This window comes from Cupressus sempervirens, chromosome 2, assembly GCF_028749045.1.
Source record: "Cupressus sempervirens isolate cs-2001-9-10 chromosome 2, ASM2874904v1, whole genome shotgun sequence".
NCBI lineage: Eukaryota > Viridiplantae > Streptophyta > Pinopsida > Cupressales > Cupressaceae > Cupressus > Cupressus sempervirens.
In genome coordinates, this window is record NC_143119.1 from 199,037,302 (window position 1) to 199,057,563 (window position 20,262).

At 37.0% G+C, this 20,262-nt stretch overlaps 1 protein-coding gene across 4 annotated transcripts in view; it reads right to left on the reverse strand.

Moving 5' to 3' along the window:
• The window catches only part of LOC149571762 (small G protein family protein / RhoGAP family protein), a 79,472-nt gene that overhangs the window by 48,062 nt on the left and 11,148 nt on the right, over positions 1-20,262 (reverse strand). For all 4 annotated transcript variants that reach the window (XM_089813170.1, XM_089813171.1, XM_089813168.1 and 1 more), the window contains exon 3: positions 13,588-13,871. In XM_089813170.1, coding sequence (XP_089669296.1) covers positions 13,588-13,871 — 284 coding nt within the window. The remainder of the gene's footprint in view (positions 1-13,587; positions 13,872-20,262) is intronic.

The following is a 20,262-nucleotide window of genomic DNA, read 5'->3' on the forward strand; positions in this document are numbered from 1 at the left end:
AAAAAACCTCTCGAAAAAATAGCTCAGCTACGTGAGAGGCTGACCAATCTACGGCTATCGCGAAGAAGTGTGCATACTTGGTCAATTTGTCCACCACTGTAAAGATGCAATCCCTGCCTATGACCCTTGACAACTTGGTAATAAAATCCATGGAGATACTCTCCCACCTCTAGGCTGGAATAGGGAGAGGTTGAAGTAATCCTGCAAGAAAACCCTGTTCAGACTTGTTCTGCTGACAAGTCAGGCACTCTCTGACATGCTGCAATACATCGTCCTTAAGCCCCTTCCAAGAGAATTTCTCCCTGATCTACCTGTAGGTTTTTAAAAACCTTGGGTGCCCTGCTGATGCTGCATCAATTTACAGTGCACATAATGTCCCCCTTCAATTTAGATTCAGGTACTAGGTAGATTATGTTTTTGTAATATATAACATCATTCATTACCTTGTACAGCTCGTCCTGAAGTATACTATCCAAAATCTGGCAGGCATGAGCATTTTAGGAATACTCCACTAATAACTGGGACCTCCAATCTACTAAAATCTCTGAAATGGCGTAACATGCTAGCACTAGGGGTCGTCGGGAAAGAGCATCAACAACTATATTATTTTTCCCTTTGACATATTCAATGTCAAAATCGTAAGTTTGTATCTTGCTGACCCATTTTTGTTGCCTTTCATTCAACTCCTTTTGTTCCGAGAAGTAATGCAAACTGTTATGATCCGTCTTAACTGTAAATTTACTTCCCACCAAGTAATGCCTAATTTGGCTAAGGCATGCATTATAGCCAACATCTCCTTATCATAAGTGGAATATAACAACTCGTTGCCCCTAAGTTTCTTGCTCTCAAAAGCAATGGGATGACGGTCCTGCATCAATACTACCCCTATTCCACTTCCCAAAGCATCAAACTGTAAAATGAAGGGCCTAGAAAAATCAGGAAGGGCTAGCACTAGACATGAACTCATCACCTGTTTCAGTTTATCAAACACTACCTCAGCATCCTCTGTCCAACTAAATGCCCCTTTCCGTGTCAAATCGGTAAGGGGTGTTGCTCCTTGTGAAAAACCCTTGGCGAACTGCCAATAATAGGAACAAAGACCAAGAAAACCCCATAACTCAGATACATCTCTAGGTGGCGGCCAATCTAGAATTGCATGTATCTTCTTCTAATGCACCTTAACCCCCTCAACACCAATCACATGCCCCAAATAGAGAATCTCGGTTAGCCCAAATTCGCATTTAGACTCTTTTGCAAATAAGAAGTGCTCCTCCATTAGACTAAGGACCTCATCCAAATGTTGCAAATGTTCTTCCCAAGTCTTGCTAAAAACTAGAATGTCATCAAAGAAAACCAATACACTCTTCCTTAGCTGCTTCTTGAAAATATGGTTCATGCATGATTGGAAAGTGGCAGATGCGTTAGTGAGCCCAAATGGCATCACCAAAAACTCGTAGTGTCCATAGTGGCATCTAAAAACTATCTTATGCACGTCCTTCTCACGAACTTGAATCTGATGGTATCCTAATCGAAGGTCTGTCTTCGAGAAATAAATTGCCTCGTGAAGCTCATCCAGTAACTCATCAATGCAGGGAATAGGAAACCTGTTCTTAATGGCCCTCTTGTTCAGTGCGCAGTAGTCTATACACATCCGAAGGGTGCCATCCTTCTTCTTAACCAACACCACTGAAGAAGCAAAGGGGCTAGAGCTAGGTCTGATATGCCCCATATCTAAAAGCTCCTTTATCGTCTTCTCTATCTCTTCCTTGTAGTGTCTGGGGTGATGATAAGGGGTAGCAATAACGGGTTTAGCTCCCTCCTCAAGCTCAATAATATGCTCAAACCCTCTATCTAGTGGGATTCCCGGAGGTATATCCTCACACACTCTCCTGTGCTTATCTATAACTGTTTGAATGTCATAATGATTCGCTGCCCTAGATCCTGTGTTTCCTTTGAGGAGATGAAACACTATGTAGCCCACTCTATATCATCATGTCTCAAAATGGCCTCCATCTTGTGAGTTGTAATTAATCTGGGTCCACTATCGGGTATGGCTTTGAAGACTACTAACCGATCACCCTGCAAGAACTCCAACTGCATAGTCTCGTGGTCAAAAGTGTACCTGCAAAGAGTCCTTAACCACTACCTACCCAGAATGGCATCCAACCCATCCAAGTCAACAATGTAGAAATCGGTCTCCAAAAGATAATCATCAAACTATATCTGAAGACCAACTACCTTCCCTGTACACCCCAAAACTTCACCGCCTGCTACCTTCACCTCAAACTCGGGAATGTCAACTATCGGCAAACCTATCCTAGATACCATCCGTGTGCTGATGAAATTATGTGAAGCTCCTATATCCAAAAGGCATACAATGCGCTACCCCTTAACCACACCCCTCACTTTAAAAGGAATACATGCCAGATCACTAGAAAGAGTAGCTATAACTGGAGGTTGTTCCGTAACGGTTCTTCTCATCTTTTAGGGGTTGCTCTTCAACTTTTTCCTCCTCGCTGTCCTCAACCTCTTCACCCTCCTGTTGTTCCTCTTCATCCTCGGACAGAACCTCAACATAATGTATCTTGCCTTTCCCAAGGCACCTGTGATCTAGGGTCCAAGGCTTGCAAGTAAAGCACAATTTCTTCCTTCTCAGTTCATTCCATGTTTCAAAATCCAACCTGGGAGGAGTGGGTTTCTGTTGGTTTTTATTTCCTTGGTTCGATGTAGATCCCCTGTAAGGTTTCTTCATAGGTTGTAATATCGATGAGGGTGAATCCAAATCATGAGTTATCTTGATCGCGTCATCTAGAGTGTTTGGTTTAAGGACCTTAACCAAACCCCTAAATCTATCCTGTAAACTTTCTGTGAATAGCATCACTTTCCGTTGTTCTGACATATCTGGCACCATAGCTGTTATATGTTGAAACTCATAAATGAACTCATCTAATGATCCACTCTGACATAACTGCGCTAAATCCCTGTAATAAACTTCAGCATCCTTCCTGTCAAAGCAGGTAATCAGCTTAGAGCTGAAAGTCTCGTATGAAGTTATGAGACCATGATTCTATGTGACTAATCCATGATGCCACTAATAGTATGCGGCTCCCTCTAGGTGCATAGTTACAAATCTGATGGCTTCTACTTCAGCCATGGGCTTAAGTGTCAAATAAGTATCCAGCTTATGAATCCAAGCTCTAGCGGATGTCTGAACACTGCCATCAAAGGTGGGGAGAGTAAGTTTGTTCATAACATGTTTTAAATCCCTGTTAGGTGCTCTCGGTCTCCAATCCTGTTGCTACTTGTCATCCTCTCTTTTCTGATTTAAATATTGAACGAAAGTCAAATTTTGTTTAACTTGATCCAAAAACAAATCCCACTCATCAAATGTTGCCATAACATTATCTGGTAACAAATTCGAGGCTGCAGGTGGTACAACTTCTTCTTCAGCATTAAAAACCAGCATCAAAGGTCTGTCTGTGTTATGTGTGGGGGCTCTAACTTCTCGGGGAGACCCAACTATACTACCACCTCCACTATGATGGCTAGGAGCCCTTTTGTGGACTAGGAGCAACTGCTGCATAGTACCTACTAACTGTTGAATAGCATTTGCAATGTTCTTTTGCCCATCTCTGATAGCCCGTAAAGTTTCCTGTACTTCCCTCTCTTGTTCATCTCCGTTATGTGCCATTTGAATATTGTTTTCTGGTTCAACCTGTTGAGTAATATCAGCTTGTTCACCTGTTTCCAAGGTTATTTCCTCATCAACAGAAAAACTATTTTCAATGTCAATATGTACTGAGGAGTCTACTTGTTCCGGTTGTAGGTGACTGAATTTATAATGTCTTCTACTCATTCCAGGCTGATATTTTAGGATGTTAATGTTATGCAAAAATTTAATTGTTTCCCACAAGATGGCAGGTCTTGTGGCTCTGATACCACTGTAATATTCTAAGACGTAATTTTTACCCAACATGATTGAATGTATATGATGTAATTTTGTCAAACGATTCTAAGACCTCCTGTAGCAGTTCTATTACCACTGTATGTAGGTTCTACCAAATTCTGAGCACTAAAAATCCAACTACTTGAAGTATTTGATGACAATTGTTATGAAGAAAACTCAGAACAGTTACACCAGTATAAATCTATGTTTACTGAAGCTAAATTTTGGAGTATAATAACATGAGAAACCAACCCAAACAATCATTCTAAGATTACAAACTTGGTAGTACTGAACATGGCATACATAACAATATGTAAAAAGACCCTAAGTATGCTGTAAGCAACAGTCAACTACGTTTCAATATGAAAGGGAGAATGGGTTGTGAATAGACCCATATAACCGCTGATATAGACCACTGATGTTTGCACTGGTTGAGACCCCCGTATGTTTATAATGCCCGACTCCTATGCAAAGCCGATTGGTGCCAACTAGACAGACCACTGGTATCTGCACTACTAGTTCATGGGTGTTGACTACTGGCCTGTATACACTGAAGAAGGAAGAATAACATCTGACGCGTTAAACCCGATAATGTGTTGTGTCTTACCCGCATGAAATGCTACCAGCCGTTGGTCTAAGATTACTGTCGGCAATTCCAAATTGTGTGTGCTTTCTCAACTTGGACTCACCTCCCCTTCAATGTGCAAACATGCCACCGGTTAAGACTTATTGGCCTTCACATTGGATGATATAATGCCTTGTCTCAGGGTGCGGACTTCTCACAAAAATCCTTGCTCACGTGTCACTAAGTGAGTTCCTTATGATGCCAATTCTAAAATGTAGTTATTCCGACTTCTTAGTCCTATCGACCAAAATGCTAAATGATAGAATGCAGACCACGCATTTAGAAGACCAAACACGAATTCCTCTACAATCACGTGCTCAGATTTCCACTTAACAAGCTCTCATTTCCTAGACGTCTAAGGCTTCACTTAAGTTCAAATAACAAAATCCTGTGACTGATACTGTGAACAATCATTTCTTACCTTATTGCCTCTTTATCCAATCTTGCCGACTTCTGCACATGCTACCAATACTCAGAAAGAGACTTGGGGTGACGTCCAAACCTCTCACAAATAACTCGAGGGGTTTCGTCCTCTGAGTTTTTTCAGACCAGTCGCTTTTAAGTAACCAGAATATGAAATACCTTGGTTTCATCAACTTCTTGTGTGTCTCCAATCCCAAAACAAACTCTCATTTATAACCTCAAAGTGAAGGAAAACACAAGGAGCAAGGAATGTGGGATTAAAACTTCATTTTCGTCCTATAGTCACTTAAAGCCAATTTATAAAGTAAATAGCTTTATAACATTAAAATGACTTAATTCCAAACACTTTAATAAAATTTTGAAGTAAATTAAATTAAATTTCCATTGTGACTGGTAGGCATCCTGTTAGATAATGTCGTTAATCTATCCGGATGTGAAGATAGATTAAACTGGCGCCCAAAAATACTAGTGCTGAGAAGGGGACATGACATACTGTGTTTTGCGCCACACTAGGATTTATGGTTTTTAACACCATTCCGCATAGCCATTACACCACAGATATGGGTTAGACAGTCCCTTGCAAGAATCTATAATCATGATGCCTCCATAAGAAAAAGACTGGTAAACACAGAAATCATCTAGCATACAGCATCGTTTTCCAAAATAGTAGTTAGGTCAACATATATACTTTTTTTAAGCTTTGATAATTTTGTTGTATTTTATTTTTAGACCAACATGCACCTACATATCCATACAAAATACTAAAAGACGTGGGAAGTTGGAAGAATGAGGAATTAGAAGCATTTGGGTCACACCCTGGCTGTTTGTCTATTATTCTAGTATGTTTTAATAACAGAAAATTGGTAAGAGTCACTTTGGCATACAAGAAAGAAAAAGTGTAAGTTGGAGAATTAACTGCTGAAAGGAGAATCAACAGCGCAAAAAGAAACATCTACGAGTAGAGATAACATCTAGTTAAGTCAACCAAGAAAAAGAAACCTACCGAATGTAACTGCCAGTAATGAAATTCTAAGCTCAGTAAACAGCAATTCTATTTTGTCTTTGTAAGTAATTATGACTTTCTTGATGAGCAGGATGACTTGTTTGGTGCAGAGCAGGCTTCTGTTCATACACCTCCTAATAGAGATGATATCAGAGAAAATAAGCTTTCATATGCCACAAGCTGCAACACGAAAAGGAGTTATTTCACCAAGGCAGGCCTGTCCGATGAAGCCTTAGTCAATCAAAAGACAGAAAACAGAGGATGGAACCAGGCGCCTATCCAAATTGAACAGAAGGCTAATTAAATCGATAGGCTTATATGTGGGGGTTTTGCTCCTGGTTTTTACTTTCTTTGCAGGCAAATTGTCAACCCAAGTCGTAAAATATTATTTCTGGTTACTTTTCTGTTATTTTAGAATTTGTTTAATTTCCTTTTAAAGAATAGAATAAATTAATGTCATATATATTTAATATACTTTCAATAATTTCTCCAAAATAATTATACAGAAAAATCTCAAGAAAGTTTCTATTTAATATAACCAGATTTGTTCAAAATGATTATAAAAGGCGGATTTTTGTTGAAAAAATCAAGAAAGTTTCTATTATATACCGTATGAGCCATATAGAAATATCACCCATTGCTCAAAATTGCATTAATAAGAATGGGTAGCAAGCTTGTTTATGTCTTCATACTGTGTTATTTCAGCAATTGGAATGCTACTATTAACAGATGCGGCTGGGAGAATTATTGCGAATTTTATTCCGATGGTAGATCTAGTAAGATTTGTTGTGGTCCCAGCATATGAATACTAAATATGAGTTTTTTTTAATAAGAAAAGTAGTTTATAGATTTGAAGATGCTAATTAAGTTAATTTTGGCAGGAGAAAGGGTCTGTTTCAGGAAGCAGAGGATCATAATGAAGAATTCTGGCACAGAAGATTCAGGGCCCGCCATTAAACTTCCATAGAAGCATTTCTATAATAAAACATGATGGCATCTGAAAACTATCCCTCAACTTACATTGTTTTACACCTCCTGCTCTCTCATCCTGATGATGGATCACGTAGTGTGATTCGAAACATTGATGAAAAAATCTTCACACAATCTAATCCAGAAACTCAGTTAACTATGATGGATTGTGGAAATCTGATCGCATTAATATGAACAAATGTTTTGTAGTTTCTCAAATAAAGAAATCAGAGATGATGGTATCTGGAAATTTTGTTGCATGTGGCTCTATCTTAATAGTAATATGAATAAATGTTTAGAAGTACTGAAATTAGGAAATCCGAGTTGTAATTTTGTCTGCCTAAATTGGGTATTCTATTTTCAGATTTGAAAGGATTTTATCTTTATAATAAAATTTTCATCCCTCAACAGAAATATTTCCAATGCATTTCCTGTTTTTTATTAGGATATCAATATTCTTGTTGTAAAAACTTTTTGCTGGCTATATAACACCAAATTCTTTTACTGAATTAATAGTTTGGCAATGTTGAAATGTTTTCTAATTTATTCAGTATTTCCCAAGTTTGTTATGTAATAGAAATTACAAGAATTTTGAAATGAGGATGTAAAATCAGATTGTAATTGTAAGGAAATTCTGTATTTTATTAGAAAAACCTCAGATCAGAATTACATATATTAATATTGGCACCTGAATTGCAGTCAAATATGCCTAGTTGTGCCACCAAAACGTCTTCCCTTTACTGCCAATTCCAACCACAAGTCATGAATACCCTTGCCGTCCTCAAGCGTTCAGATTGCTGGGCACATGCAAGGGGCTGCTGCGTAACGTGACTCCTTCTACACCTCAGTACGGCTGCCTTTATATAACCTAGGCTCCAGCAAATGTGACGTGGCCTCCCACAGTTGTTTCAATGCAAAACGCAAGGAGGAGTATGCAATGTTGCTGCCGTACAGTCTTCCTTCACCACGGCTGCCAGCATGCAGACTTCCAGAACAAATTCGAACACCAATGTAACCTTCCAGCAAGGTCACGCAACCTCCACAAGTCAGCAATTAAACACTCTCAGATATCTCCAAGCCACAGTAGACACAGTAGGAGAATGTTGGCCAATTGTATACTTCAGCACAATTGCCAAGAACTTCTCAGACAAGACCCTTATACTTCAGGAAGGGCTCACAAGTCAAAAATCAGAAAAAAGCCACAAAGGCACAAAAAGAAAATATATTTTCAAGTGTGCTTTTCCCAATGAAATGAGCTCTCATTTATAATCCTTCGTTGACCAAAGTTTCCTAAAAAACTCCACTTCATAAATTGTGGAAGTTTCCCAAAAGAACTCAACACTAGAAACTTTCCAACACACTTTTTAGAAATATCACTTAATATCATTATTATAATCATATAAACATTATTATAATAATGCAACTTAATAATTAATGAATAAATAAGAGCTCAAGCAATTATTAACTTTATTTACGGCAGGTGACGACCAACTGCCAAAGCCACCCACCCATTGCGCTGCCAAAAAAAGACCTACTAAAAATAGTAAATCCACAACTAGGACCCCCAAAACACCCTGTCAGCTCACAAGAAACACTATGATGAGCTAACTCCATCAACTGCGTAGACCTGCCAAAAACGGGGACATTACACTTGTATTATGTGGGAAGCCCTGAGAGGGCTAATCTGGTTGAGTAGTTTCAAAATGTTATATTTGATTGGATCAAAGAAATCTCATGGTTGATTTTTTTAATTACAAATTAGAGAGAGTAGAAGTTGTTATGTCTAATTTTTAAAAAAAAAATATATATATATATATATATAATGAGAGATCTCCTAGCCTTGTTATTGGGTGGTAAGGGTTCCACTTCTTGGGAAGGGTTTAGCATGCACTTGAAACCTATCGCCAGAGGGATGGATCAAGGTAAACTTCGATGGGGCGTCCAGACATAACGTAGGCCAGGCCAGGGGTGGGTATGTGGCTCATGATGCTCAGGGGTCCATCATTGCGATGGGAGCAAAGAGATTGCTTGATGGAACAAATAACAAAGATGAATGCAAGGCAGCTTTTGAACGGTCAAGATGGCCCAATGATTGGGAGTAAGGAAACTTCATCTAGAAGGAGACTCGCAACTGATTATCAAAGGCATCATCAAACGATCTATGCACACATGGTATCTCAAGAGGCACATTAGGTGTATTCGGTGTTTGCTGGAATCCTTGAGGAATTCAAAGTCACGCATTTGCTGAGGGGGGCAAACACAATGGCAGATAAACTTTCAAATGTAGGGGTGGATGGGTCCCTTGTGGGCAAATTTGAACTTTTTGAAGATCTTTGCCCAACGGTTCTAGATGAGTCAGCATTCTAGTACCCACATGTTGGCCGGGGATTTTTTACCACTTTGAGGCATGATTTCAGCCTTCATTCGATTATTGTCTACGGCAAGCAATGTGACTTCAAATCTATGTGGAGAGGGGGGGAAGGTTGAATCAATAATGGAAGTGTCCAAAGGGGCATTCATGACTTCGTTTGGCAAGGACAGATCGCTAATGCCAGCCTTTTGGTGAGGGCTCAGCCTTGTCTTTAAATTGGTTGTGATGAGGACCATTTGCACCTCATGCTCTGGCTTTTGAGTGCATCTAGTGCTGAATTATCCTAGTGCTACCATGGAAGCTAATTTCCCTTTGGAGACTTCATGTCTAATCCCTGCGTACAATGGCCCCATTTCAATTTTCAGGGTGCGAAATGTTTTCAAGATTGACCAGTTGAAGTTCTAGGAAGCAATGGTCGAAATACTCGACGATGAGTTTCTGAACACTTATGAACGTCCCAAGACAAACCTAGATATTTTGTCTCTATTCTTGGGTCTTGCCCTTTTGGTCAGTACTTCATGAGATGAGGTGTTGAGGGTAGCTCGTGCTTGTCTAGGGCTGAAGCGGGTGGTCGGGCTTGAAAAGATTCTCAACAGGGTGGAGGTTGGGGTAGGCCTACACATGTTTCAAATGCCTTGGAGACTGATTGGGAGCGGTCATTGTGAATAGCAACCGCTGGTAATCTTTACTTCTTCTCTGCCTCAGGAGGTGCATTTGGTGGATGCTCAAAAAGGGCGAAGGGCTATGCTTTCCTTCTTGCAAGAACTTGAGCAAAACCGGGCGACAATGATGGCGCGTAGGAGGAAGTACAAAACAATGCTTGTGAGATCCACAGCTCCTCATGGTCCTGATGCTCGTCCATTGATAAGAAGGCAACTCCGAGTCGCAGGCCAGGTTGGTGGAGAGTGGAGTGGTGGAGGGAGGGAGATGGGAGAGTCCAGTGGTGCTGCTCAAAAGGAGGTTGCGGTGGGGGGTAGAGCTGGAGTCCGTGTTGATGCCTGTACCAGTGCTCGTGGTCGTGGAGATATGGCAACTAGTGGTCTTGTGAGCCTGAACGTCTCCTCTAAGGGAGAAGTGGCCAATTGGTTCAAATAGCCTAGTTTGAGGCCCTATGGCCTCTCGGCCAATGTGTTGCTCTCAATGTTGGTTTGGTGTTAGTCTACTATTTTTTGATTTCTCTATACAAGGTGATGGTATAGGTTCCGAAGGCTGCCAATTTAGTGGCATTTGTGTTTTTGTCATCTTTGTTCAAGGTTTTGTAAAGGGTTTCATTCTCAGCCAGCCTAGTGGCTCAAAGTGTTTTGCTGGCCAAGTGCAGGGAGTGTAATGGTTTTTTATCCTTGTAAGTTTTGTGGCCCTCGGGATGAGTCTTTCACAACTTGGGCAAATTTTGTGTCTGTATGGATCAGTCTGCTGAGGCAAATTTACCAGTTTAGTAGTCTTTGTTTTGGTAATGCTTCACATCTCTCAGCCACGTTTTTTGGCTTGTATGTACTCTTGAAAGCTTTATCAATAAAATCCAATATTATTGATAAAAAAAAGAGAGTTCTCCTAATTCAAAATGGATGTAATCTATTTGATGAACCATTATTAAAATGTGTCTTCATTTATTTATTTATTTTTCTTTTATAGATTCTTCATATCTCATGAATTTATTCACCCTTCTAGGATTTCAATTCATAGTTTCTCTATCTTCAGGAAGCATATTGATTATAATTTTTAGGTTGTCATTACTTCAAGTTTAGAATGATATAATGTTTTAAGTGTTGTTGTACCCAATGAAGACCATTATAATTCAATATGTGAATGTATTTGTGACGTTCATTACACCAATTACACAGCAAACCTGGAACTTGTTGGAGGGTGTTATCCATAAGGAAGTTTGAATGCAATAGTAGAAGATATCAATCCATTTGAAAGTAAATTTTTTTTTTTTAAGAAATTATTTATTGTGAAGGATATCAACTTGAATTCAGGTCATAAACGCTCTCAAGCTTCATTGCTACTAAGCATTATTTGCAAGTCAAATCTGAAGTCAGTATAGATGTATATTTTTAAAAACATTTTATAATATAAAACATATATTTTGAAAAAGAAACATTTTAGAATAGAAACATATATTTTGAAAAGGAAACTTATTTCATTTATAATAAAAGCATTTCTTTTCAATCTATTAAATAAAATATTAGTTTTTGAAATTGATTTAATTACATTTTATTGCGACAAAAAAGAAGTCTTTTTGTACCTATATAAAGAACAAACTTTTTTACAAAACAAAATATAATTAAGGAACTAATTATTTTATAGAACTGTAAAATATTTTTTTACATTTTAAATTTTTATTTTTGAGGGTTGTATGATATATTTTACTTTTTTTTTAAATTATTTTTTTAATTTAAAATAAAAATTATTTATTATTAATAAGACCTCTCAAAGCATATAATTATTTCACAAAGTAATAACTTTGTCTTGGGATCCAAACCAAAATTTATACTCATATATGATTACATATACTAACTCTATTGTTGAGTATGATGTGAATTTAGAGATGTGGGAACTAATGATCGGGGTAAGAACATGACAAGGGAACCTCGGAAATCACTATGAGGGAAAGGATAGCATCTATAGTAAGCATTACTGAAATAGCAACAAGGCAGTCATGAAACATCAAAAAACCCAAGAGAAGGGTACCAATAAATGTATAAATCTCATTGTACAAAAGGAAGGCAAATCTTCCACGCTCCATATTTAAATTCAATAAAGATGTGAAAAAGTTATATGAAGAACTAAAATGTAAGGGAGGGTGTGCCCTCTCAAGACATTTGCTAAAACAAAGGCAATTGTACCATATATATACAGGGCAGGAAATGTCCCAGGCAATACTGGGGGTTTTTGCCCCATTCTTTCCCCCAGTGCCTGTACTTGAACAGGGAAAAAACAGTATAATTTATATTGTTCATAATATATAAGGCTTTAAGCCTTTTACCGATCAGAAAAAAAATTATTATTGTTTACAATTTAAGATTAAAGCAATGCTATCATTTAATTCTTTTCTCAATTTTATTGTGATATTGCCTTACAAAGTTAATATTTTAAATTTTTATGTAGTAGTAAAGTTTTCTATGAGTATAATAAGTCCTTATTAGTAGTAGTTTTCCCGTTTTGTCTCAATTTATTTTCCTCATAGTAAAAAGATAAAACTTTATAATAATTAAACAATTTTAAACTAAAAAAAATTAATTATTTTGAAGATTCATGTACGCATTTCTTTCAAATTCAAGTTTCATGCATGTCCAACTTGAAAACGTTAGTTTTTGTTTTATATGTATGAGAACTAAAATAACTAAATCTATGGAATCGAATTTTAGAATTTAATTTTACATTTATTTAATTCAGAAAATTAAATTTTGAATTTTGTTATTATGGGTATTGATTTCTGTCATATGATATATTTCTTCATTTATTTAACAAACAAAATTCCTCTAAATATTTAATTCTCGTTTAAGGGGGTATACAAGCTGAAAACCTCAGCTCTAAGTTAATATTCACACCAACCATCACATATAACCAAAATCCTACAACCTGCAACATGTCTATGACAAATATTTTCTTAATATTTTTAATATTAAATTAAAAATAAAACATAAACCTATTGGCTTATCGTTGCATGCACTAAAGTATGCAACTGCTAGTAATATTTAATATTACAATTGCAAAGGACCACCTCTATTAGACAGTGATGATTCATCAAGTTTTTAAAAGAAATCTCCAACTTTATCTGAACACTGCAGGTGGAGAGCCATTCCCTATGCATAAAAAGGGAACAGGCATCGCCAATGGAGAACTCTAAGAAAAAAGGAACAAATTGATCACCCATCTACAAGGAGCTAAACTGAGATAAGACAAAGGAAAGGAGGACCACAGCAAATGAAACATCTCATGATGACCTTGGCCATTATATTCTTATTCTATGTAAGAGAAAATTATTTATTCTCAATAATCTCTAGCTCTAAAGCAAGACAGAATTGCTGCAAAACAGAGAAATTTGAAGAGCTCATTAAGGTATATATGGTTGAAACTTGTAGAGCTGATGTCCAGCCACAAGTTAATGAACAAGATATGAAGTTGAACATTCTCTATCAAACTGCTCAATGCAAAAACTATGGAATTGGACACAATGATGATGCAAAGAAGGCAGTTATGGATGATAAGCACTTTGTTAAAGGGAAAGATTCTTAAAAAGCACATACCTCTCCCACAACAACTTTTCCAGAAGCAACCTTTTCTTTTGTTTCTGAAATGCTCCTCTTCAACAGTATACTTGTTGAAGCAGCAGCAGAAAGAATACGTTCCTGCATAGAATCTTGTGACAATGGTGAAGGCTGCTGCTGTCTTGTTTGCTGAAGAAGAGACCACCGTGATCTTACTGCAGTTCCAGCACGTTCAGCTGCTTCTGCAACACTAGACCCTGCATCCTTCGCAACCTCTTCTACAAATGCTCCTGCTGTATGGCTTGCCTGTTTTAGCTTGATACCTGTATCAAACAAGAATTAGAAATAGATTGTCATGATAACAGTATGATACCTAACACAAGTGCAGCATAAAGCAGTCACGTCAGAATTCATCTGCTGTTTTTTAATAAATTATCCACATATGTCAATAATGAGTAGCTTATGAGTAATTTGGATGCTCACATTGCAATTTAGAAATTCTCTTCGACCCTGTGACTAGAGCAAGCTCACTTACATTACAATTAGCTGGTGTTTCTGTTATGCTTTGTCAAAAAGTACCCAGTGTGTTTTTTTGTAGCTTACCAGATTAGTGTGAACCAAAGATAAGTTGAACCCCTAATTTACTGATTTGTTTTGTGTTTAATATAGGACTCTGGCAACAAGAAATATATCCATATTGACTATAGAAAAGAAAAGTATCTCATCCTCAGGCAAAGAATTACAATCAAAATCATTTGCAGCCGTAGATTGGACATGTCAAAGATTTTTGGCAAACCGAAACCTGTATTTCTTGAATTCTTTAGTTTCATTTTTTCCCTTTGGTAAATGGGAAGTTTTGCAGAGTGTATCTAATGCATGTGTGAAATGCTCATGCATTGTTTTAGTTAGACATATCGGTTGACAGAAAGAAAACAAGATCCTAGACTCACTCCTATATAAGGCACAGCACTTGCTGAAGGTTTTACAAATGGGTTACAAGCAAAGTGTTAAGTAACATGAATCGGTTCTGCAAATATTATTATATTGCCATTGTTGTAGATATGTTCCAAGTGCAGATTTGGATCTCATATAAGTATGAGAGGAGACATGTCTCTTGACTCCAAGGTTTAAACATCATTAGTTAGTATATTAATAATATAAATAACCATATGTATAATACATACATACATTATTATTATTATTATATAATATATGTAATCTATATTATATATTATATATATAATAATATATGTAATATATATTATATATTATATATATAATAATATATGTATATAAAAGAATATTTATCTAATGATGATTTACCATCAATATGAAACTCGTGATCATATCAATCTGATTATAACTACAAACTTAGCACTCCCTCTTAGTTAGGAAGGATTGATATAGAGCATATTATGTTCTTGAGTATATGAAGAGATATCATCTCAGTATGATATTCCTAGAATGGCATATTTAAGGATATCAACATAAATCTATCAACACACACATATATATAATAACATATATTACATATGGAAATGGCTTCGATTCACGATGAGGCTAAATTTCTCAATACTTCTTGTTTAGCAAAGAGGGAATTGAAGCAAATTCTATAACTTTAATATAAGTTTAAACACCACCTTAAGTGTGGTCTATAATAAATTTATGTTAAGATGTCCTGCAAGATCCGGCTGGAAGAACCATAACAATTTAATTTCATGGTATCTGGCAAAATCCGGCCCGAAGAACCATAATAACACTCGCGCCAACACATTTTGGTGTTAGGAGATAGGTCTACTATTGATAAGATCGTCATCTTTCAATAGTTACCTTATGTTCGTTACCATAACATCTAGCACTCTGGGACAACAATTTAATGTAGTTTGTTATGATAACAAGTCCAACTATTGATAAGATCGTCACCTTTCAACAGCTCCCCTCTAAATATATACATCAATGAAAAATCATCACCTTTCATGACATAATCACAACAGCATCATGTATTAACTCACATGATATCCACCATGAACCAAGTCAGAGGGTGGACCCACCATAGCTACTACTAGAGGGTGGAACAAAGGTTTTCACCTTAGACTTCTCTCTCATAAAGGAGAGCGCATTACAAAGAATTTCTCTTAGATCTTCTCCTCATAGAGAAGATATCATCCACAAAGGATTGCATCTCAAAATTTCTCCCTCTGAACATCAATTTTGGGAAATCAAGTCCTCTAGTTACTTCCTCAGAAACTCTCTTCACCCAAGAATGCATGTCGAACTCACTCAAAATCTAATATCAAATGTTTGATTTTCTAGTGATAAGTCATCACTTCCTCATAATATACGTAGGAGTAGGCCCATCAACATCATGCAGTCACCCACATGTATTTCTAGACTCCCTTTGAGTATCAATCTTCTAAGCTCCTACATTGCCATAGAAGAAGTGTCATACTCCCTCTTAATGTAGAAGGATCTCATAATTTCAATCATCAAAGATGGTTGCTTCAAGAGCCTCACTTAATCCATCTTGATCATCAGGGTCTTTGGAGCTACTATGATTAGATTGTGTCTGCACAATATTTGGTAGCATATGTAAAGTACCAACCTTCTTTTCTTGTAAGAACATCCTCAACCATAAAGGAAAAGATTGAAGCAAATAACCCTTATAGTATGTATAGAATTACAAATAAGAGAGAGACTACAAAGAGAAGATAAATGTAAAAGATAAAAATACTTATCTGCACATGAAGAGTCTGAAATTGTCCTTTTAGATTGAGAATGGAACATCTCCCCTCTAAATTAGGTTTAAGTGGGAATGGAAAAAGACTATTATTCAACCCACAATGTAAAATTTCCACTCATTCTTATATTGTTTGAACAATTTTGTATCAAATATGACAACTCCTTTCTAAGTTCCAACATGCTCTTTCCATCCATTGAAGGTCCAAACATTTATTTAGTTTAACAGTATAAGCAAACATGTCCTTCTATTTTATCAAACTCGTCCACAATACACCAATATCTTGATTAAGTATGTGTGACATGAATGACTCTACAACCCATAAGTCAAGTTTCATTCATCAAGGAGAGACTTGTAGATGGTTCAAATGAATTCTTAAAATACTTCACTAACGTCTCACAACTCAAATTTCCTTACAGTAACTTCTACAAATACAAGTGACATCATTTAGAAGTCATCACTTCCTCATGATGTGCACAGGGGGTAGACCCATTAAAATCACATGATCACGATGTATGAATCACAGTCCTCTTGACAATGGCAATTTATTGATCACTAGAGCAATCCATCTCAACATTGTTTACTCCCTCTTAATCAATAAGACTGAGATCATCGAAGATTAGCTAAATAGCATTCTCAATCTTCTCCCTCTCTTTCAAGGTTTCCTAAAATATCAACCTGCCTCTGATTCTCAATCTCCCTCTTTTCCTGTAATAACATTCCCAGAGGAAAAAAAATCAAGGCACATAGCTCTTATAAAAAATATGGGAGAGAGAGAGAGACTATATTAATAGCTAAATAAAATACTCAAGGATAAATACTTAACTATACATCAATATCCTTTTATATAGTCTTTCATACCATTAGACATTAATATTGTAATCGGAACAATTATTTATTACTTTTAATGTCCCCTTCTATTAGGTCGGCTTAGAATGATCCTACAAAGGATATGAGATTCACTAGAAGTTGAAACTTGATTTAATTAATTGTATCTAGACCAAGTTGTAAATATCATCACTAAATTCTATTAGAAATTCCAAATAACATCCATTTTCTACATATATCACATCACATAAGGGATGGTAGATTTACAACTGCTCGACGTTGGACACAACCTATGTGGAACTCTCTTACCCCAACATGGGTGTTTTACTCTTCCCCTTGTTCACACTCCCTATCCACTACATAATCAATGCAATTCTTCTTATAGACTTATCTGTCATTTACTGATAGTATTAATTATTACATTAGATTCCTTACAAGAGAACAATGTATAATCACATTAAAAACTAATCATTTTACCAATGCATATTTAGACTCAATTTGATTGTTATAATGATATTTCATAACAATATTATAATTTTTTATAATATTGAGGATTAGTTTATTATAACACGACAACTCTCAATAATAATCTAATCCTTCATCTTTTTATAAAATAAATAACCTAATTATGAAATAGAATAACAAACATATAGAATTTAAATGCTCTTTCTCAGACCTTGTAAATTTCGCGAGTGAGGTTACTCTTCACAATATATAATAGAGGGTCAAATATTCCTCATACCTTTTCATATATGCTCAATCTTGGGTCCCAGTGCATTTGTATTTACACATCACCCCTATCTTATTTGCCTAATCTTTTCGGGAGTTATGTATTATTTCTTGCCAATGCATGAGAATTTGATAGTAATCCATAATCATTATTCTATTCACTTAGTAAGGAATTCACTCATTTATGTTTAATCTCCTTTTCGAACATGCTTTTCATCTTGTATTTGCCATCGTGGCAATATGAATAATATTCTATTCTTGTTTGCTGATATAATAGCCCCTTGATGTCGATATAATAATCCACTTGTGTCAATTTAAGAGATCAGCTTTTCATCCCTTGATTGATCTTTCTCCAAGATGAACGCTGTCAGGAGGCTATGCAGAAGCATACCTCGGTCACATGATGAGGGGGGAGATAGTTTTCAATCTCGTATCAAAACCCTTGTAATGCCCCGCCAGAGATCCTTGGAACAAGGATTCAATATAAGCCAAGATTTATTTTTTACAAGTATGAATGCACATGACAACATCATACAGGGATCACAAAGATCGCAACGAAAGACTTCACCAACAATTCCGGCAATCAACGAATCTCCAAACGCCACTACCGAACTGACACGCACAAACTCAAGAACAAAAACCAAAGACAAACATCAGAACACAAAATCTCTAATCTCCAATGTGTTGAATCAAGGAACCACTAGCATTCTTAAAGGGCACTCAAAGTCCAAATTGCATTCTCTGAAAAATAGTGGAGATGCCCCCTATTTTTTGCGTGAGAGAATTACAACTGATAGTCTCACGCAAGGAAGTACCTCTTCGCACGAGAAAGTACACAGACCCACGCAAGGAAACGCCATCTTGCGCGAGGACATGCTTGGCCTAGCAACCAAAACACCCAAACTCATGTGGGCTTTCGCACAAGGATACACCACAAGCCACGCAAGGAAACCCAACACACCATGGGAAAATTTGCATTCTCACGTGAGAAAGCACAATTTCACTGAGGGTGCAAATCAATAAGCTAGAAAACATAAAGGTAAAAAGCTAGGAAATAAATTTCCTCCACACCGGGGAGTACCGGATTCTCGTAGATCGAGGAACAAACACTCGAGCAAAATAACTAAAAGACGAAAACTGCATCTAACCATCTAACATAGCAGTGAGGAGAAATAACTGAAAGCAACATCGCAGTGTACAAAAGCAACATCACAATGTACAGAAATAACATCGCAATAACTAAACAACCAAACTAAGTACGCGGTTCCTCCCAACCGTTAATAGCGTCATAAGACTATCGTGGGTCCTAGCCATCCCCTGCACGTAACATCCCAAACTACTAACCAAATCGTCAGAGCTATCTTATGAGGATGTCACTACTAAAATATGCTACAACATAAGATTAAGGAAATCTAACATGCTAGAAGTAAAGCATAAGATAATCCAAAAAACAACCACATCATCATAACTTCTGGAAGTACCACGAAAGATTGAGCCTCGCAAGTCACCTGACAAATGTACGCACACGTCCTCATGTGTTGCGCACCACCATCACAAAGATCATAACACAAGGACTAGATGAGAACACAAGCACAATATCACTCAATCGAAACAAGCTCGAGAGGACAAATTCTACACGAATCCCAAAGAGCAATAAAACCATACATCATGAACTCACTTAACCGGACTCAATCCAGGAGTATGGATTCTACATAAATCCCAATGATGCAACAAAACCACAACATCATGAACTCACTCGACCAACCTCAATCCGGGAGTATGGATTCTACACGAATCCTAGTGTCCACGAAACAAAAGCAAAGATCCAAAAGAAACCATAACACCAAATAAAAATAACTCAACCGAACACAAAGTCAGGAGCACGGATGTGGCAAGCATCCAAATGCAAACACTAAAGTCCAACAATGGTCTGACTAACATCCAAACGGATGATCCGGGTCCACGACCAAACTCATGCCAAAAAAAACCCAAGAAAACAAGGTAGCGCGCAAAATGAGGTAAAACCCCCAAAAATTGTAAAAACTTTCAAATTAAAACCCATTTGGTCTTTGGGCACAAAAACCCTAAAAATCCAATAAAATTTAGGTTAAGACATCGTATGTAAAAACGGCCAACATAACAATGCGAAACCCCAAACGCCATCCCAAAAATGGGGAAAATGTTCATAACCAACCAACTAGGCAAAACCAGCAAACAAAAACAGAGGGGAACACTAGTTCTCAGCCACCTAACAAACGACTACCAAAAACCGAAGCTGAAACAATAAAACAGGAGAGCCCTACCTCATAGCCAAAAGGGCAAAACAAGAATCTGAACCATATAATAAAAATCCTGCAGTAGTGGCCGAAAATCACAGCAATCCAAGTTCTCCTTGAGCTGATCCAACGAGACCAATCTCG